Source organism: Engystomops pustulosus, chromosome 7 (genome assembly GCF_040894005.1).
Source record: "Engystomops pustulosus chromosome 7, aEngPut4.maternal, whole genome shotgun sequence".
NCBI lineage: Eukaryota > Metazoa > Chordata > Amphibia > Anura > Leptodactylidae > Engystomops > Engystomops pustulosus.
Genome location: NC_092417.1, coordinates 56,618,431 through 56,640,871, shown reverse-complemented (window position 1 = coordinate 56,640,871; position 22,441 = coordinate 56,618,431). Strand labels below are relative to the sequence as shown.

At 40.2% G+C, this 22,441-nt stretch overlaps 1 protein-coding gene across 5 annotated transcripts in view; it reads right to left on the bottom strand.

The window, feature by feature from the left end:
* Window positions 1-8,819: 8,819 nt before the first annotated feature.
* The window catches only part of KLHDC1 (kelch domain containing 1), a 28,049-nt gene continuing 14,427 nt past the window's right edge, over window positions 8,820-22,441 (bottom strand). For 3 of the 5 annotated variants that reach the window (XM_072116001.1, XM_072116000.1, XM_072116003.1), the window contains 6 exons: window positions 22,372-22,430; window positions 20,896-21,008; window positions 20,302-20,374; window positions 16,190-16,274; window positions 14,228-14,280; window positions 8,820-10,726 (listed from right to left, as the gene is read on the bottom strand). In XM_072116001.1, the coding sequence (XP_071972102.1) occupies window positions 10,549-10,726; window positions 14,228-14,280; window positions 16,190-16,274; window positions 20,302-20,374; window positions 20,896-21,008; window positions 22,372-22,430 (561 nt within the window). In that variant the 3' untranslated portion in view covers window positions 8,820-10,548. Of the gene's footprint in view, window positions 10,727-14,227; window positions 14,281-16,189; window positions 16,275-18,017; window positions 19,568-20,301; window positions 20,375-20,895; window positions 21,009-22,371; window positions 22,431-22,441 lie in introns of those variants that run through there. The other 2 variants (XR_011848861.1, XM_072116002.1) reach the window with 2 other exon arrangements.

The following is a 22,441-nucleotide window of genomic DNA, read 5'->3' as shown; positions in this document are numbered from 1 at the left end:
GCATGTGTTAGATTCTTGATCTTAGGTAACCAAAATAAGTGTGGAGTGTGCGGCCCATATGAATATTCATGATATCATTTTATGTTGAATCAATGGCTGTTAGAAAAGCTCAGATTAGATTTATCATATACATGTTTGATGCTGGAACATCATTGTAGCCCTTGGCAACCCATACATATTTGTGTCCGAGTCAAATGTCGTTTGATATTGTGTAAAATATTCTTAGATAATTGCGAGCTTTTTGTATGACAAATCATGGAGTCTCTATATACAATAAAAATTATATATATTATATATATATATAATTTAAGTATTGGTTGACCGATGTAACGAAATCGGGGGTAAAGATGTATGGCAAACGATGTATACTAATTAGTATGCATGTGTACTCGCCCTACAGGAATAAGTAAGAAAAGACATGGGCATCTGTAGGCAGAAAAATGGCTAATCCCCTTCTTTTCCGGTAGGTATATACTATCTAGTCTAGTAAACAGTAATAAGATCTAATCTTCTGTTCAGGCCATCTGGATGTCGACTATTGAGGACGAACATCCAAAAAGTTTCCCTATTATAGAGTAACCTCTTGATGTCGCCTCCTCTTCTTGGTAGGGAAATTTTTTCTATACCATACCAAAAGAATCCCCTGGTAGATTTGTGGTGCTTATCCCGAAAATGCCTTGACAGTGTGGAGATATTAACATTGTTATTATCTATGTCCGATAGATGTCTCCGTATCCTAATCTTTAGAGCATTAGAAGTGTGTCCCACATATTGTAATCTGCATTCTGAGCACCCTGCCACGTATACTACATTTTCTGAGTTACAATTAATGTAGCTTTTAATCTCATATGATTTACCCGTAGAGAAGGACTGGAAACTGTTCTGAACTTCAATACAAGTGCAAGCTTTGCATATGTTATGACCGCATCTAAAGCAGCCTGGATATCGTAGCCAGTTGGGGGTTATACTGTTGCCTCGTGCACTGTCAAATAGACTAGGGGATACAACTGAGCCCAATGTTTTGGCTCTTTTAGCTACACACTTGATACCTGTTTCAACAATGGGGATTAGTGTGTCATCCTGTGTTAAAATTGGAATATATTTGTTGATAATCTGTTTGATGCTATTAAACTGCCTACTGTAATTGGTTGAGAACACTATTGGGTGTGTACCCTGTTCGTGATGATGTTTCTTATTCCGATTATGTGTTAGAAGATCCTTCTGTTTAATGCCGTCTATTTTATTGCTAGCTACTTTCAAATCGCGGGGTTTGTATTCTCTCTCTGTCAATCTTTGTATGAGGGCCTCTTTTTCTTCCTTAAATATTGTATCTTCTGAGCAATTTCGACGTAACCTTATCATCTCTCCATACGGAATGTTTTTGACTACATGCACTGGGTGGCATGACGAAGCCAATAGTATAGAATTGCCTGCCGTGTCTTTTCTAAAAGGTGTTGCTAATACCTTACCATCTTTCCCCTCCAAATTTAGATCCAAAAAATTAACACGTGGTCCACCAAAACAGTATGTGAACCTAAGGTTCATGTCATTCTTGTTAAGATAAGAACAGAAATCCTCAAATTGATGTATATCCCCCCTCCAAATCCATACCAGGTCGTCTATATATCGTCCTAGCCAACATATAGACTCCCGGTATGGATTGCTGTCTGAAAATAGGAACACGTCCTCCCACGAGGTCCTCAGAAACGGAACTAAGAAACTCCACTCACTCCACCCCCCTCATACAGCGGCAAGTCAACGATTGGGTAAGTTAACCTATATATATGTTGATGTGTTTCATGTTATTTGGGATCATGATTAAGACGCAGTAGCGTCGAAACGCGTAGATCCGTGTATTTATCCATCCATTGCTGTACGTTTTTATCACTTGATGCAATAAAGGAAGAAAAAGAGATTTTTTAACAGTACTACCTGAGTGGTGGATTGAGTGCTGCTGGACTACTATTTGCTACCAGTTTTGATCGTATGCTTGAGGATCTGGAAGGCGTGCACTCCACACACGGGAAGGTCCACATGAGGAGGAGGATCGTGATTGGGTGAGCGGACAGTGTTTTCTTCTTTTTTCAATTGACTTATTAATACTAATTCCCAATCTGCTTTTATCATTAACATTACTGCTCCCAGCCAGCAAACTGCATGGAGTCACAGGAGGTTGGATCATCCTCATCATCTCCTCTGTCTCTTCCTGCTTCCCCCCTCTGTCCCGCCTACATGAGCTTAGAACATGGGAACTAATGGCTGTATGAAGGAGGAAAAGCTAGTAGGGGCCCTGATAGGGATTTTTATGCAGGGCCCCAACAGCCCTCTTGACTTTTGTAAGGTGAGTCCTAATTAACCCTTTCATGATTGAACACAAAGACCAAGACATGTCAATCTCTTAGTCAAGATCTTCTACCCTTTAATAAACAAAATACATAATATATAACAGACAGAAGAATCATCAAAGGGGCGTGAATAGTATACTCCAAACCTATTGGTCATCAGCACATTCTGGGAAAAAAGTTAATTAATTGTGCTCAGTTCTCAGAGACCTTGTACACAGATATTGTTTATACTAATGCTGAGAAGAAGGTGATAAGTGGCTCCAGAATCATATTATTATGCAGCATCAAGGACAGACTGGCTTCTCATTAAATGTCAAAGGGTATTAGCTGACAGGACAGCACACAGGTTACATAACATGAAGTTTGAATGATGATATTAACTTGACAATGGTCAGGGAACATGGCCGCTGTATCTAAGATGGCGGACAGTAGTCAAGATGGCGTCCGAAACCAGTGCGACCTCCTTAACAATTCCCCCCTTTGAGCTTTGCTGGCCTGTAACTCCATCCTGAGCGACCTCCTCAAGCTCCAGGTACCCACAGGTAGGCTAAGCCCGTACCTGCTGGACTTGTTAACTCTTCACCAGATCCCCTGGAGGCCAGTCACTCAGGGGTTACAGGCCCGCACACTCAAATCCCCATAGTTCATAGGTTTGTAAATAGGCAGCATCATCCTCCGCTCCGGGCACTTCTCCTGTCGTGGTTCTTACCGCTTGGACGGCCATCTGGGACATGGTGGACTTGATGAGGGGAACCACACAACGCGCAATAAGTGACAAGAGCAAAATCACAATCCCCAATATCACCCCTACTTAACAGAAACCCTTCCAATCCCCCATCCACAAAGTGGAGGACAAAGTGTCCACCCCAGAGTTTCCCTTGAGTTCCCTGGACAGCCCTTCAATCTTTTCACGAGCATGGGTAATGGATCCATAGGGGGCGATGTCATCTGGGATGTATATGCGACAGGCCACTCCCACCATCTTACAGACTCCTCCCTTCTCAGCAAGGGTCATGTCCAAAGCCATGCGGTTCTGGGAAGCATCTCGGATATAATTCACAAATCTCTGTTGATTACAATAAAAAAAAAGTTAACCCAACCAACATCTTTGCTCATAGCTCTCTGGGGAATAATGATCTGTCATGGGGAATACCTGTCCATATCTGATTGTGGGCCTTGTACTCATCTGGGACCCCCCCCCCCCCCTTGGTGCTCCCACTGTATCCATATAAATGTTGTCATCTAGGTGCTTCTCTCTCAGACCTTCAGAATCCTTTGGGGTTCTCTACCTTTTCTTATGTGTCTGATCAACCTTATCCCTGGGGATCACGAGGAAGGATTGCACAAATCTTATCACAGCACACTCACCTTCCCAGCCTCTAGGCCTGACCTGACTCTCCTATCCCCACAAATCCAGTACACATCAGACACTGCTAATACAGGGTTACCTGTGCTCTCAATGTTAAAGGAGGTCATTGTCTTGTTGCACCAACCGTAGGTAAAGTCTCCTACCATGGGGGTACCTACCCTTAAAATGGCCGCCACTGAAGAATGGTAGGGCGTGTCATCTTCTCTAACCACCAGATACAGGGGTGGAGTCTGGATTACAGGGGCCATTTTTCACTCCAAGGAAAATATAAAAAAATCCCTTTTTCTCAAATTCTTTCCACATCAAAAACTTTGAAATGTCCCTTATCGCCTGTCTCTTTCTTCAATGGGCACTCTGAAGGATTCCTGTCACTCTGTCCTGGTCCGTCCGTCAGTCAGAGGCTCTAAGTGTCTGTTTGCAAAGTTTTCTCACTTGTACAATCATCAGATCATCTGACACATCCCAAAACCTTCAAACCTTCAATACTTTTTACTTAAAACACAAAACTACCAGCCCTTATGTCCGATCATGTCAACTTGCACTTTTCCATCAGTCCTACTTAACTCAACAACCTTCTGTCTCTGTGCATCTTTCCCCTTCATGTGGGACACAATCTGAGTAGCTTTTCTAGGTCCGCACCCTTGGCTTACTTTACTTTGCTTACTTCCCATCACAAATGTCTACAACTGCAACACTGCCAAACCTGTCCCCCACAGATACAACGAATCCGACACCTTGTGTGACCGACTCCAAAGAAACTAGATACCAGACTTCCACAGAGGACTCTTTACCAAGTCTCCCTTATTGACTCTTAACCAAATCAACTCTCTTTACTGAACTACTCTCTCCTTGACTCTTTACCAAGTCAACTCTCTTACTGACTCTTTACCAAGTCACTACTAGTTCTTACAGTCATCCACAAAGTCGTTCAGACTCCAAAATGAAGCTAAACGCACACTTGATCAGAGTGGGTCTCCGCTGCACGTGCACAAATTGAGCTCTATACCTCTATGGGCAACCCTATTGACACTAGTCAAACAGTACTATAGACACTATGATAATCTGACAATCACAACAAAGTATCTCCTACTTTAGCAGTGTGGACCTCTAAGGGCTACTCCTTCCCGTCCCACAGTTTCAGCTAACATCACAGACTGTCTGACCATCCGTCTCTGTCCAGTCTCTGTCCATCACCTTACAAAGTGGTTCTTTGCCAAAAACTCTGAGCTTAGGTTACAGTGAACAACAGTGGCAAATACATAACACAGAGACAGTCTTACCCGGTCCGTCCAACTAGTGAACCAGAAGTGACATATCAAGGTAGACAACAAAAATTAATATCTTACCCTGAGAGCTCTCTGGTCAGTTCTGTTCACCAAGCCGGCGGGGACCCTTCACGGAGGCTGTCTCGGTGTTGTTGTTCCCTCCTAAGCCCACCCAGAAAAGGACGCCAAATACTGATAGGGATATTTTATGCAGGGCCCCAACAGCCCTCTTGACTTTTGTAAGATGAGTCCTAATTAACCCATGATTGAACATAAAGACCAAGACACACGTCAATCTCTCTCTTAGTGTATGTAAAAAACTTCTACCCTTTAATAATCAAAATGCATAATAACAGACAGAAGAGTCATCAAAGGGGCGTGAATAGTATACTCCAAACCTATTGGTCATCAGCACATTCTGGGAAAAACAATTAATTAATTGTGCTAAGTTCTCAGAGACCTTGTACACAGATATTGTTTATACTAGTTTGCTGAGAAGAAGGTGATAAGTGGCTCCAGAATCATATTATTATGCAGCATCAAGGACAGACTGGCTTCTCATTAAATGTCAAAGGGTATTAGCTGACAGGCCAGCAAACAGGTTACATAAAATGAAGTTTGAATGATGATATTAACTTGACAATGGTCAGGGAACATGGCCGCTGTATCTAAGATGGCGGACAGTAGTCAAGATGGCGTCCGAAACCAGTGCGACCTCCTTAACAGGCCCCATGACTCAATGTGGTTTGATGGCAGGTAACTTTTATATACTTTTAAAAGTGAGAAGAACCAGTAATGTTCATTTTAAAAGCAAATTGGTAATTACCGAGCAATACAAAGCTTTGGGGTTATGTGAAAATGTGTGATCCTGATGACAGGTTCGCTTTAATGTAGGAATGTATTTTGGAGGGGCAGTGTTGCTGTGTTTTTTGTCTCCCAGTATACATAGAACTACATTGAATTACCTCAGGCAATTTTTTTTTTTTAATAAAATTTTTAACCAGGGTTGTCTGAGGGGAGCCTTTATTGTAGAGTGAACCTCTTAACAGCATTTTCACCAGTAAAACCACCTTCAGTTAGTTTTTCTAATTTTATGTTGAAAATCGCCCATTAAAGTCCAGGTCATACCTGCTTCAGGGATTTCCCTTGGACTCTCCATTTTAGAAGAGTAAACGGTTTTCCATTCCCCTTTCTGCTTCCCATATACAGGTGGTCCCCTACTTAAGGACACCCGACTTACATACAACCCATAGTTACAGACAGACCCCTCTGACCTCTGGTGAAGCTTTCTGAATGCTTTACTATAGTCCCAGGTTGCAATAATCAGCAGTAAAGTGTCTATAATGAAGCTTTATTGATAATCCTTGGTCCCATTACAGCAAAAAATGTTTAAACTCCAATTGTCACTGGGGCAAAAATTTTTTTTTTCTGGATCTACAATAATAAAATATACAGTTCCGACTCACATACAAATTCAACTTAAGAACAAACCTCCGGACCCTATCTTGTACGTAACCCGGGGACTGACTGTAGTTCAATGGAGCTTCTGTTATTCTTCTGTTATTTGTAGCGGTAAAATTCATTAAAAAAAAATATCAAGCGGCAGTAAATGAAGCTGCCAAATGCAGGTGTGTAACCCATAAAAAAAAAACACTTTCAGACTTTTTTTTAGGAAACTTTATTTAAAAAGGTTGTCTGGAATTAGAAAAAAAGTTACTGGGGATGGGGCTCGTATTAAAACAATAAACCTCTTATACTTTCATCTCTCTCATACTCTCATAATGTCATAGTCCTGTGAGGCTAAATCACATCACACCCCACATTTAGCATTAACAAGAAAAAGGAGCTCTGAGTAGAACCCATAGAATGACCATCACCCAACGGGGGAATTTTAATTAAAAAAAAAAACTGTCTGACAACCAACCACAGCAAAGCACAGTTATTACCAGGGCTGTGGAGTCGGTAAGCCAGAATCCACTCCTCAGTATCCCTAACTCCGGACTCCAGCTCCACCAAAATGGTATTGCTCCAGTATCCTAGTTTCCAGGTCACTCTTGCAGTGCTGTGATGGGTGCAGTCCTACCCAGTGCCTTTATTCTCTCATCTGTAGGAATATCTGTCCCGAGCATCAGAATTATGTCCAAGTCGGAGAACAGGCTGAGCGCTGCCTTGAGCAATGGCCACTGTGGCAATGCATCCGTGGATGACCTCGTCCCACAGCTTGTCCAGTTGGAATTGGACGCCAAAAGGACAGGGAGCAGACATCCTAATGTGAGTACAGTAGCACGGTTTTGTGTCCCTGACCAATTTCTTTAGGTCTACTCTCCACCAGTTTACACCGCCCAAAAATGTCTGTGACACATTAATTGTGTCTGAGTTTCCACTCCACCAAAGCCACGCTCCTTTTTGGAGAAGAGTTGGAGCAGGCGGAAAAAGTAATTTTTTCTGGCACCACCAGCTAATAAAATAGGTTGGAGAGCAGAACATGCAGTGAGAGCACCACAAAACTGGCAGAAACACCAAAGTAAATGTCCCCCAGTGTCTTTACTTTGGATATGCATCAGCATCAGGATCCAGATCAGAGCAGCTCTAGCAGCAGGAGCAGATCCAGGTGTGGTAAGTATGTGTCAGCTGTACTGCACTAGGTCCTCTCCTGCTCTTGGTGCAGCTCTGCTCTGGCGCATGCAACCTGCGTGGAATACAGAGCAGGGCGGCACATGGAGGAGAGAAGAAGCTGCTGTGTGGTGCAGGGGAGCCAGGAAAGGAGCTGGGGAATCTAGTATGATTATGTGCTCAGAGGTCTCCAAATTATAAACGTTGTCTTGGAGGTCCCCAGCACAGTGGCTTAGTGGTCAGCTCTACAGCCTTGCAGCGCTGGGGCCTGGGTTCATGTCTCATCCAGGTCAACATCTGCAAAGAGTTTGTATGTTTTCTCCGTGTTTGCGTGGGTTTCCCCCGGGTCCTCCAGTTTCCTCTCACACTCCAAAACATACTGGTAGGTTGATTAGATGATGAGCCCCATTGGGGACAGGGACTGATTTGTCAAGTTCTGTAACATTTTGTACTGTACTGCGGTTGCTGGTGTGGCCCCTTAAAGCTGAGCCGTATGACAGTGTGGCCCTTGGACCAATAAATGTTGCTCAACCCTTGCATAAATCTTTAGATCAGGAGCAGAACTGACATTGAAAGGAAATGTCATCATTTTTAGAATATATTATATTTTCGCAGAGTCGGTCAATTTTATCACCAACTCCTTAACTCCCACTCCACTATCCTGGTTATTACTAAGGGCAACAAAGACAGATTTTCTTTAAGGGGAACTACCATCAAAATCAAGCACGATACGCCAAGGGCATCATGTGCAAATAGGTCCAGGCACATATACTTTTTTATCTACGGCCTCCTTCCTTCTAAAAGCAACTTGTAAAATTATGCTAATGACCCAGAAGAGCTCTGTTACCAGCGATTCTCTGTGCTGTAGCTTCACTATGCTGTTACAGTGTGCAAGGAGCATTTCCAACTTCCACTGAGTGCTGAAACAACAAGGGATGGGGAAGTGCAGAGGGGAAGAGTAACAGCCTGTGAATTTGAAGCAGGGAGGGGCTCTGGTAAAGCCATAATTATACAAGTTGATTAATGAGGGAGGCCATGGATAACAAGTATAAGAAGATTACAATACAATGCTTGGATCTATGAGTAATGCTGGTTTATCATGATGGATTTTGATGGTAGATTTTCTTTAAGACAAATCTGCCACAATATTCATATATTATGAATAAAACTTTGTGAATATATCAGACAATATATTGTATATAACAAAATCCTTTAATTTTTTTTTAAATAGTTTATTAATTTGCAGAAAACAAACAAAATACATTAGAAAGGTGAAAATGCAGTAGACTTTTAGTGTTAATGTATTTTTACATGGGAGACTCCTTAAACAAACACAAAAAAGGGAACACTAACACAGGTTCATATGCCATCGCATAATGTTTTTTTACTTGCCAACAGGCAGTATGATAGGTGTATTCCCAGTACACATGTCATCTAGAACACAAGTGACTGATTTTAATGAGGACGTACAATGTACTATACATACCCTAAAATTTAAAAAAATATATTGACCTTTTTTCTTTTTAAACAGAGAATACCAAGAATTTACAAAGTATACGAAAGCAATACATTAAACATACCCAAGACTAGTTGGGAATTAAATACAAAGGATAGTGTATGAGGGTTTTTTCTTTACGGTTTGTAAAGCGGACAAGAATAAATATGCAATGTATTTCCCTATAATAGCTGCTACTGTTCACTATCTCCAGTGATGGGCCAACAAGTGCAAGTTGACCTGTCAGGACAGAGGTGGGTCTGTCTAGTCACGAGGCTCCAATTTGCAAAAAAATAAACAACCAATTATAGATTTGTGAGATTCTCATTGTCCTTGGATATTTCAACCCCCAAACACGCTCCATCTTTGATATCCACTAGTTCATCGAAAACCTCTTTGTAGGTCTGATTAAACTGTAAATATGGAAATTCCCACGACATCCTTTGACGTGGTCTACAGAATATTTTAAGCAGTTATCTATGCGGTTACGTGTAGTGCAATTCTATTAAGTGCAGATTTACAATTCATAAAGGGATTTTTCTAGCTCCTACATCACACAAGTAAAAAAAAACTGCATTTTTGTCGGGAATTTATAAGCTTTCCAGATGTACATTTCATGTCCTCAAATAAGCCTTAGCCTTAAAAGAAATTTCTTGCCATCTTTCTAAAAATGAGCCTCTGGTGCATCAATGTTGTGTCTGCCTGTACGCGAACCCTGTTTTTTCTACAACTTAGGCCCCATGTGAACTGCTGTTGTGGGGACGTAAATATGGCTGACAACTGGCCTGATGTCACCGACCAATGACAGTGCTGTGACACTATGACAATAATCATGTGAGCACAGTGCTGGCTGGCAAAAAGGAAAGAAAATGGGTCTCCAGCATTTGTGGCTAATTGAGAAAATGGGAAGTTAAGTCTGTAGAGCTGATAGAGTTCTCTACACAATACTATCTTTATTAATATCTTGTCATGTTTCAACATTAATAAAAGGAGCAAGGAGCATAAGAACTTGTCTGCTCACTAAAGTTACAAAAAGAGGGACACTACACTATATACAGCCCACAAAAGTATCCCCTAACCTTCTATGTGGACAAAATATATACATCTTACTTATTACCATGTGGGATAATGGAAGCACTTGCATTATGGTATACGGTGGGTTATGCTAGGTTTTACATTCAGCACATATGTCAGGAAAATTTCCAAGCACATGTGCTGAATATATATCCTTGCATGTTGTCAACAGATTGTTAATAGGGCCGGTGATCACTAGATGGCGCTATATTTGCTCCGCCGCCATACTCTGTGCATATCATGTATTCTGATAAAGTAACATGTACCAGTGAATATAAAACATTTAGAAACCACACCAAATGTTTGCATCAGTCACATATAGCAAAGAGCCCTTTTCAAAATGCTTCTCTCAAAGGGTTAAAGACAAGTAGAAATAGCCTGGGACTGTCACCATCCAGTCTTGTTGTTATTGATTTCATAACAACTCTCCCTCCTGCTCTGGCGGAACCGGGCTGCCGTCCAGAACGTGATCCTCTTGTTGACCTGATCCAGCAGCCGTAAGGGTAAACAGGATAATTGGTTTCTTAGTTGGAAGGAATGTTTCCCAATGATATCCAGACACAACCTGTAGTAAAAAAAAAAAATCATTGATTGAGGATTGCTGGCAAGTGATATGAATCCCCAAAACTAAATAAAACTGACATTAAAAAGCATTGCCTCTATCCCTTCATTGTCCCTCTACATTGCCTTCAGCAATGAGGTCCTAAAGCTGTATGCAAATGACCTGTGGGAGGTCCAATGAGTCATTATCATATTCAAGCTGTCCAGCTTATTCATGAGTGGGAGGTACAGCAACACTCCCCAGTGCTTGACTGACAGTCTGTATAATGATGTAATGGCTCCTCCATGTGCTTCCTGGTGCTGGCGCCCCCTGCAGCCTTTGTGTATGAGCTACTCCTATACACATGACTGACAGCCTGTATAATGATGTCAGGTATAATGGTGTAATGGCTCCTCTATGTGCTTCCTGATGCTGGCGCCCCCTGCAGCCTGTGTGTATGAGATACTCCTATACACATAACTGACAGCTGGTATAATGGTGTAATGGCTCCTCCATGTGCTTCCTGGTGCTGGCGCCCCCTGCAGCCTATGTGTATGAGATACTCCTATACACATAACTGACAGCTGGTATAATGGTGTAATGGCTCCTCTATGTGCTTCCTGATGCTGGTGCCACCTGCAGCCTGTGTGAATATTATATACTACTATACACATGACTGACAGCCTGTATAATGGTGTAATGTCTCCTCCAAGCGCCTCCTGGTGCTCGCGCCCCCTGCAGCCTGTGTGTGTATAGGAGAGATACAACTGCTCCAAGCAGCCATGTTATAGCAGAACATGTCAGGTACTTGTGTAGCTGATGTCTGTGTCTCACACATGTGTATTAGAAGGATGCAGCATGTCAGCAGATAGAGCACACACACTAGCCATGCTTTACTATACATTACACACAGACATGAGCAGGGGGAGGAGAGGGGAGGGGTAACGGGGTGACATCACTGCCTCTGACCACGTGACCAGCCTCATTTACATAATAAAGAAAATATGATTTTATAATGATTAATGTATAAATTGACTAGATAAAGGCTGTGATGGATCCTTATGAGCTGCTCTAACAGTTCGTGGTGACAGAATCAGTAACAGAGACCTGATGGCAGGTTCCCTTTAAACTGGTTTTCCAGGTTCTTCGTTTTAATAATAACCTTAAAGTGAACCTGTCACCAGATTTTACCGCATTAAAGGACTTCTAACACCAACCAAGCACACGGAGATCCACTGTTCTTTAAGCTTTCTATGCCATTGTTTTTTAAGAGAAAAGGCTTTAACGCCTTCACGCCGCAGCCCTTTTTTTTTTTATTTCAAAAATCTGTAACTTTTTTATTTTTCCATGTACAGAGCTGTGTGACGGCTTATTTTCTGCTTAACAAATTACACTTCAAAATGGTGGTATTTAATATTGCATGCCGTGTACTGGGAAGCGGGAAAAAAATTCCAAATGCAGTGAAATTGATAAAAAAGGCATTTGTGCCGTATTCTTGTGGGCTTGGTTTTTTACGGATTTTGAGTCGGTACGATTACGGGGATAACAAATTTATGTAGGTTTAAAATTAAAACCTCTTGTACAAAAATTTTTGGGGGATTTTGCCATCTTCTGGCGCTAATAACTTTTTAATACTTTGGTGTACGGAGCTGTGGGTGGTGCCGTTTTTTGCGGATTTTGATTTCATTTTTAGGACTGTACGACCTTTTGTTCACTTTTTATAGAATTTAAAATTTTTTTTTAAAATGGCAAAAAAAGTGCCATTTTCGACTTTGGGGGCGATTTTTCGGTTACGGGGTTAAACGCAGTGAAAAAACTTTATCAAATTTTGATAGGGCATTTTAGGACGCGGCGATACCTAATGTGTTTATGATTTTTACTGTTTATATTAATATCAGTTCTAGGGAAAGGGGGGTGATTTGAATTTTTAGGTTTAATTATTATAATTTTTTTTAACTTTTTTTTTTATTTTTACTATTTTTCAGACTCCCTAGGGTACTTTAACCCTAGGGTGTCTGTACGATCCTATCATATACTGCCATACTATAGTATGGCAGTGTATGGGGATTTTACTCCTCATACATTACAATGTGCTGATGGGTCTTCGTGAGATCAGGCGCTACCATGGCGACGGATCACCGCCCCCCGATGACGTCACGGGGAGCGACGATCCACGGAAAGATGGTGGAGCCCATGCAGGTGGCGATCAGCAGGAGAACACCCACGATCGGTGCCGGCACTGTGCTGTATCTTACCCTGTGTTTATGGCCAGGCACCGTGCATCACTATGGAGAGGGGAGGGTGAGCAGCATGTGCATGGTATGGTGCCACGAGTACTGCCAGTGGGCGCCATAGCCGTCAATGGGGACATATAAAAAATAAAGACAAAAAACAGAGACAACGGAGGGCGGCGCCTCGGGTGATATCGTAAGGCAATTAGTGAATGTAAAGAAAGTCCCAAATTGGGTGCTCACCATTAGCCACCTTGGCTAGTATGCATCAAGCCCTTTAACAGGGTAGCAAGGGAATGGACGCGGTCCCGGTCTGCTGCTCCTCTAGCCCAAAAACGAAGACGCCAATTCCAAGAAGCGGAGTCAGCGGTATACAATATATAAGGATGGGTTGGCTAGATTCTACGGGCGCTGACCACCGACTGAGAGTATCAGCGAATGTATCACTGGTTACAAATCCAAATAATTTATTGATAAAACCAGAATGGTAAAACAAAAGTACAGGAATGTATAGTATATCCTCCTATTTAGGAGGATTTGTAACCAGTGATACATTCGCTGATACTCTCAGTCGGTGGTCAGCGCCCGTAGAATCTAGCCAACCCATCCTTATATAATGGGGACATATATCCATCCGCAAACTTGCAGTCTGATATATGTCCCCACGCGGACAGTCTGAAAGGGGCCTAAAATACTAGCCCCCTTAGATGAGTCAAGTTTCAAGCCCTTCCTCCTAAGACAAAATATGATTCTTCTCTGCTCATTTTCACAAGATTTTAGTAGGTAAAATGGGCAAGATGTCACATAAAAGAGGAAATTCTAGAAAAGACATTCTATACCCTACCTAAGGGGGGCTGATAGTTTAGTGGGGTCAAATATGTTGATAGGTTCCCTTAAATAATAACACTATTACTTCAAAAAATCATGTAATCATATACAGTAATAATAATAATAAATTTCAAACTAGAGGAGATTCATACAAGTCTCACAATCTATGAGGGAAAAGGTAAATATGCTTGCAACAATTCTTTATAACACGGTGTGAACCAGTCACCACCAGTTGGTATCTGTGTATACCACAAAATAGTAGCCAAAGGAGAGTGTAACAATCTAAGTTTGATGTGGGACCCAACTCAAGAGCCCATCAATCATTTGATTCTGGCAGACTCTGGTGCTGGAATAATAACAGAGAATGGAACGGAAGTCCAGCTCCTTTCTGTAGCTGAGTAACGGCCTTTATCATCTAAATGACTGTATGAGCACTGACTGTATGATGCACACAATTAATTCTCACCTTTGCAGTGGGTATGGCTGTGTCTGAAAAATCAGCAAGTCATTACAATGACCCTGCAATAAAAAAAAATAAACACATCATCACCAGTGGTAATAGAGAAAATACAGAATGACAATGAACAGTAAACAATTTGAGTAAAAAGCAATCAAAAGTTCATATAGTTTCAAAATGGTATCAATAAAAAATGTATCCAATCACGCAATCAATGACAACGTCCACAGCTCTGTACACTCAAGTCTGAAAAAGTTACAGGTGTAACGTTTTTTTTTTTTTACTGCATGGTTTTTAAGGTATTAAGACATAACCCAACTATATGAATTTGGTATGTCTGTGATTGTACTGATCCAGAGAATAATTCCAACATATTTAGAATTTTTTTCAAGCTTCCCAGTACATGGCACATTATATTAAACGGTGCCACTAGAATATAAAATTAGTCTTGCATATAACTTTGGAAATCGGAAACGCAAAAAAAAATGAAAAAAGGGGGTCAAAATCACTGTCTAACTCTAGGATCTGGAGTAGAACTGGTTTTAACAGGTGACATTTGAGGCTGAGATCACAAACTTGGTGAGATATATTAATGTGTGAGTCGTCACACCAATGCAGAGTAGAACAAGACAGTTTTTTCCCTGCTGCTGGTGCAGTATAAGACTGGTGAGTTGTACTTTGCACCTCCTATTATTTGGGCTAGTTTACTGCACCACAACAATTAATTTTCTGGTGCACACGCTATTTACGCCCCCTAGTTATTGAGGACACATCCCTTTTACAGACGCGTCAGAAAACTGCCTAAAAACAGTCTAAATCTTTCAATAAATGTTGAGCACAGCATTTCATGTGCAAATTACTCCTGTTTTCTGGCAAAGACAGATTGATAAATCTTCCCCACTGTGTTTGAATTGCATTTAGAACTAAAATCTTGTGATCTGGAATGTGCACCACATATTTGCCTTTTAATTACATCTAAAATATGTGGTGCTCGTTCCCTATCACAAGCATATAGGACTAAACACATCTACGATTGAATTGCATTTCCCTGATGTTATTGCATTTATAAACACAATTCAAGTGCAGCGTGTGAATGCCGTCTATTAAAGAACTTACAGTATAGCTAACTATGTCATCTTCCATTGGAATTTTCTGTGTATAGACAGTGAAGCTTTTAATGTCTCTTTTCTCATCCCTCTCCAACACTATACCAACCCACGTCCTTAGACCATGTTCACACCATTAGGTAAATGTGAGGAGTGGTCATGGGTGGAACTTTGGGCTGCATTTCAAAATTCAATGAAAACATTACATGTAAAAAAGACCTCCGAGTATCCCACATTTTTATTATAAAGGTTTTACCATTTTTAATTTGGGATTACTTTTACTTTCATTTGAGCGTTACAGAATGCATTTGCGGTTTTTGTGGAAATGAATGCGATTGATAACCAGCACCGGGTGTCTTGGATTTAAACAATACAAGACACCGGGTGCAGTTTCCACTGAAACACATATGTGATCGGGCTGTGCTAAGACCCTGTGGGATTTGAATATGCTTCCAAACAGAATCAAAGTGGCACATGTGACCGCATACTTATTGTGGGGGAAAACCCCACTGTGATTAGAAATACAATTTGAGTGCAACTCAAGAGAAGTGCACCCAATCGTAGTTGTCTTTAGACCTAAACGCGTCTGATGAAGTACGAGCAACATGTGTTTTGCATTGTTTATCAGCTTATTCCAGATTGCAAGGACTTTCCGGACACATCTGCGATTGGGACAAGCTCCTTCCCACGGTTGTTGAATTGCATTTCTCACTGCAATTGACATGCAGCGTGTGAACATGGCCTTAAGAGGTTGAATATACAGAAATTACCATTTTCTGGTTCCAGTTTTTGTTAGGACGCATGTAGATGAGGTGAGCAGACCTACAACTACTATATATCAGATAACAATTTTATGCCTACTAACAGTGTCTATGGAGAGCAAGTCGTCTTTGCTGCCACCAAACACCATCACTTCATTATCTTTTCCAGGACAGGCCGTGTGCCAGAGTCTAGAAATAAAATGACAGATTAATTAGCAAGTACCAGTAACTGAATATTCCGAATATTAAAGAGATGAGGAGAGCAAGCTTTGTGATAAACTCCAGAAAACTCTGATGGTTCATATTTAATGACAAGTGTTTGATATTATGAAATACAGTAGTCCCACCCTCATTTGTCATATCTCCTACCTCTACTTCCCAGTGCCCCCGTCCCTTAAAAGGAAACCTGTAATCAGAAATTGGCCTAATAAACCACTACCAATATGTTGTGAAGCAGCTATCATTGACCAAGTTTGGTGGCATCATCCAGAAAAAAAAACCTTGAAGTTAGATGTATAAAGTCAGGGAGGCAGAGAATTTTACACGGAAGTCAAGCTCTCCCTGCCTCTGAACACCTCTTCCCATTTGATTGACATCATGCGACAGACTTTCCTGGACACAGGACCATCAATTACAGTGAAGGGGGAATTTTAAGACAGGGAAAGCTTGACTTCATTGTTAAACTTTCTGCTTCCTTGACTTCATAAAACCAATTTACATCTCACTTGAAAGCTGATTTTCTGAATGATGCCACCATGATCTAGAAGCTGCTCAGCTACTTGACAACATACTGCTAGTGGTTTATTATGGCAAATGAGTGTTATACAACACTACTGTATTTCATAATATCAAACACTTATAGGATTGTGTATTTTAATTATTTTCATAGATTATATTATATTCCATGAAAGTTAACAAGAATGGGTAAATTGGGGAAGTAGAATGCTGGCGGTGGGAGAATTAGAGGTGGGGTTTCTCCACATTAGTTGGAGTTGTCAGAGATTAGACAGTTCTTGGAACGGGTCCAGAAGATTGAAGAACTGTTGGAACTATCAATTGATGAGGCAGCAAAGGTTCTGGTCCTTAACATACTTAGCTGTAACCTTTAAGGTCTGAGGAGTAACCATATTGAATACCGGTATTTATGTTGACTGTCCCTACTGGCAAAGGTGATCATTGCGAAAAACTGGAAGAATGTTGTACCCCCATCAGTGCACGGTTAAAGAATATGAAAAAATATACTACACTGAAAATCAATGAATGGAAAAGGATCTGGCTATGCAACTAAAAGTGAATAGGTAATGAGGAAGGGATAATAATAATGGTTTTTTCCCCTTTCTCGCTTGGGGGTGGGACTGGGTGGGTTAATAAGGACATTGTAAGGTTTGTATTTATATATTTAGTGGGATTTATTAGTATATGAGTAGAAATAAGCAACTCTACCGATATAAGAAGTAAATAATTGAGATGCTGCGCTTTCTTGGGATGTCACATGGTAGGGCAATTTATTGCGAATGCTCAAGTTCCTTCTTTTTGCTAAATAATGTGATTAAAAGTTTCTTTATGTAATTAGTATTTTAACTTAAATCCGATAAATAAAGTGGTTCAAAAAAAGAAACGAGGCCACATCTGTCTATGGGTTATCAGCAATACTACACCCAGCCAATTGACAACTATGGCACAGCAAGAGGCACAGGGTATTTTTTATTTTTTTTGTCTTTTGTGGGGTTAATTTACTATTCTAACTCTTTCATCTAGTGATGTAACACAGTGATATAAGAGATAATTACTGTTTTTAATAGTTTTATTTTCCATTTCATTCTCCTTTAATCATATTTCATATCTACCAACTAAGTTTATTTTAGGTGTATGCTCAGCGATAAGACATACATCTGTTCTGATACCTGATCAGTGGTAAATCTGATGGTCACCATGGACATGACATATGATCTCTAAGGTTAGCTTGTTTCAATTATTTTTTTTTTTTACACTTTATGCCAATTTCACTGCATTTACCACTTATTCACCATTTGGAATAGTTTTTTACTTTAGTTTTTTTTGTTAAAGTTTTTATTGTCAATTTTTTTGCTATAATTCCAAGAAATAAAAAGGAGATAACATGAAAGTCATTGGGGGACATGTATCGTTATTTTGTCCTGTTTTTTTTTTCTCTCTTCTTTTTGCAGGTTTTTTGGATTATTTGGGTGCGACTAACGTATCTGCCAGGGGTTGAATAAGTTTGACGCTGTGTTTGTCTTTTGCAGTGTTCCTAAATATATCTTTCCAAGACAGATGTTTTCTGACAGACTTTTTAGGTGCAAACTGAAGTACAACTGACCCCGTGCTTAGTTGCAAACATGCAGCTAAAAAGTCACAAATTTAAAAAAAGCAAAGCAGAGACAAAATCTAAAAAAAATGTATCACCACGTCAATTTAGAAAGATACATATCGCTGCTAAAGGATCCTGACTGCAGCCAACTGTAAAGTCACAGAAGAAAACAAACGACACATGTGCCCCATTATGTTACACAAGTCACAAAGTAAATATTGTAATTCTTGAAGACAGGAGTATTATACTGTTCTTTTTTTCTTCCTTTCCAGAATGGAAACCTTGTGCAGAGCTGTTTTAGTGCCCCAAGAAGTATATCTTTAGGGATATCTTTAGGCAGTATATATCTCTGTCTAGGACACAGTTAAATTTACTATGTGTACTGAGTTTTGAGTGGTGTAAGCATACGGACAGAAGCCCTTGTCTTTCTCACCTCATTCTCGTCGTGTATCTCTGGCAGCAGTGGGGCTTCTCTCCTTTGAGGATGTTCCTTCAGTGCATCAGGGAATGCCTGTCCTGCCATGACTTGGTTGATATCCTATATCTTATTCATTCCTAGATTGCCCTTATAGAGTCTCTAACTTAGCATCTAAACCTAAACATTCTAACAAAGCAGGTTATTTACACAAAATATCAATTGTACCAAATAGCCATGAAATACAGCAGGTGTTTTTATAATGAAGTGTAGGGTTCCTTTCTGTAAAATTAGTATACCTCCAAATTAAAACCCTAAGAAATAATGTGGAACTGTAGTAAACCCAAAAATGTCACCCCTCAGAGTCCCACAAAGCCGATGATTTTAGTAGGAGTCTATACCAAATCAGAAAGAGCAATAAATAAAATCAAGGCTTGTTTCAGATGAGAATATAACAGTCAGAATAATTTTCTTAACTAATTATGGATTATGGTTGAAGGAGGCATCTTATCTTACTGTATTCTTGTGCATGATAACTGCAGATACCGTCTCAGACCTGCGTGCATATATAGAATATAGATATTTAAGGGTTCATTCAGACGGCCATCTGGGGGACGTACATGTGGCCGTAAATTTGCCACATGTGTGGCACCGCTCCGCACGCTGCCGTTTCTTATGGAGGGGGTCACCTCCCCCTCCTCTCCAGCGCACGACGGGTATACTGCATGTGAATGCACCCTAAGGCAGGAAAATCTGGTCTTACTATATTGTAAACAAAGAAAAAGAACAGTATATGGAAAAAGCCAGTAACATAGGAGAAGGTTTATTCACAGTGCCTAAGGGTAAACTGCTCCAAATGTCCATTTTTATACTGATATCCAGTTTCAAAGGCAGCAGTGATCTATGTCTCTGAAATCTTTATTTCATAGATCATGCCCCTTAACATATCTCTAACTATTACAATTCAGTAAATTCTATAAAACACACAGTATATTTAAAGATTTTCCAACAATAACACATCCATGATAAGATGTAATACTGGATGTGTCAGTATTCCACCTGTAAATTTACGTTCAGTGTATTTTGTTGAACAATGCAAATATAGGTCCTTTTATTTTCCCAAAAGAATATTGCTGAATGTAAATAAATCAGGAATTATAATGAAGAAAAATAGGACAGGTAACGTTTTTCTAATACAGATGATTAGCACAATAGATTATTATTGGCAAAATATTACAGACCCCAAAACCCCTGGATGTACTGTAGTCTATAAATATGCTAATCTGAAACAAGACTGAAGGTATTTATCATTGTGTGTACAAAGGAAAATTAGAAAGATGTGATCCCTCTGTGGCATCTATTCCACTTTTCTCTAGCACTAATTTCAATAAATTTCTCCCAATAAATCTTCTTCTACCATAGACCCATATCAAACTATTACATGTAGTATATGTGTTTTGGAGATATCTTACCTTGGCTGATCTTTGGGTAAGTGTTTCAATTCTGTCCATACATTGGTTTTGAAGCTATAGATCCATCCATCGCCTGAGTAACAAAACATATAGTAAAGGTACCAGTTCTAATGAGAGGAGGAGGTTGGCAATAAGGCACACTGCTAAATTCTTTTCACTAATTATTTTATACATAATGAGTTAAATTCTAATAATAAGTCTTTACCAAAATACTTAGTATTCATTTGTGAGTAAAAATAACAGATAAGAAGAGATGCGATGTTCCAACCTCAGTCAAGCTTGATCTGTACCTGGGTATGGTGGTCATAGGAGTATGATGTAGGTGATGCAGCCATACTCCTATGACTACTATACCCAGATACAGTTAAGGCACGACAAAAGTCCATATGACCGAAACGTTGCGCCTCTTCTGATCTGATATAGATATTAAAAGAATGTTGGTGTGTATCTTGTTCTCAACCAACTGAGTAATCAACATACATGTATAGCAGTGGATTTACCAAAAATGGCTGACAAACACATACATGTATAAAACTGCATGCCCCCACTGGATGAGTTCAATTCTGTCACATGCATCTGCCAATAATTACTCACTTAATGGTACACTTTCTGCACTCAGTCCTCCATAAAGAAATAGTTGGTCATCTCCAATGGGTGTTAAGGTATGCCATGATCTGCCAGGAGGTTTTTCTCCAATAATCTGGATCCTAAACATCAGGCAATTATTATTTATTTAATGATAGCACATCATTTATTCAATGGGACTCTACATTTGAAAACCTTTTGCATAAAAACAAGCATAAATAGGTAGAAAAGACATAAAACTAAACTGAACTGTCACAAATAGAAGGAAGACCGTGCAGTGAGGGCTCCCAATCCATTTGAAAGGGTTGATGGCAACATTAGGTGAAGGAGCAATATAGAGCATGAATACAGCCCCAATCACACAATACAATGAAGTATGGATGCTTCGTTACAACAAAGTATAAATGTTCAATAATTGCATGCTAGACCACAGTAAATTCTTTTGCAGAACAGCTTTATCGTTCAATAGCTTATATACAAGTACATTAGGCATAGGTACTTCACCCCTCTTCGGTTGTAGTATGCCGTAGTAGTATTGTACAGTCCACACTCAATCTTCTATGGCTCCACTGAGACAACAAGCGCCAGGTGAGTCCTGTCCAGGACTCACCTGGCGCTTGTTGTCTCAGTGGAGCCATAGAAGATTGAGTGTGGACTGTACAATACTACTACGGCATACTACAACCGAAGAGGGGTGAAGTACCTATGCCTAATGTACTTGTATATAAGCTATTGAACGATAAAGCTGTTCTGCAAAAGAATTTACTGTGGTCTAGCATGCAATTATTGAATGTTGAATAGAAGGAAGGGGAGAGACTCCTTACGATAGACCAGTGTACACACTCAGGAGAAAAGAAGGAGCGATACATGTTTTAAAGTTGTAACAAAGTATAAATGCTCTGATGTCTGGTTCCTGGGACCAAATGAATAATTCTAATTGTGAATAGGTAGGGTCAAAGCAGTTAGCAAGTGACATAGCTCAGCAGTAAATACAACGGGGGGATTTATAAATGCAAATATGGTGAAATGCCTTGTACCACAGTTATCAAGGCTTTTAGACCTTTTTTTAGCACTTTCCTGACTTGTCCGATCAAGAGATGACTTGCCTCTGGAGATGGGCATGGCATCATGTGAAAGGGCGTGGCTTGCAGGAAATCGTTCAAATCGTCCAAAATTCTGGCACACATTTTACGGCAACTAAAAGTAGGTCTACGGTAGGAGGCGACAGTCTTATGCTGCACCAGAATTCATCATCACAGTAATAGATCTGGCGCAGCAAAAGACAAGTGTTTTCCAGCTAGAGACTGCTGGAACCTGAGACACTTTATTAAATTCCCCCCCAATGTTGAGTTTTTCTATTCTCTGGATAACCTCTTTCATAGACTGGATTGAGTTTACATGATCACAATATTTACTTTTGGACATTCTGCTATTGGTTAAAACAAGCTTGTTGATTAACATTTTATTTTTACTCATTCCTCTTACCCTCCAGACCAAGTCCATGTGTCCAAATTCAAAAAGTGCAAATCATTCACTCGTGTTTGCTAGAAATAAA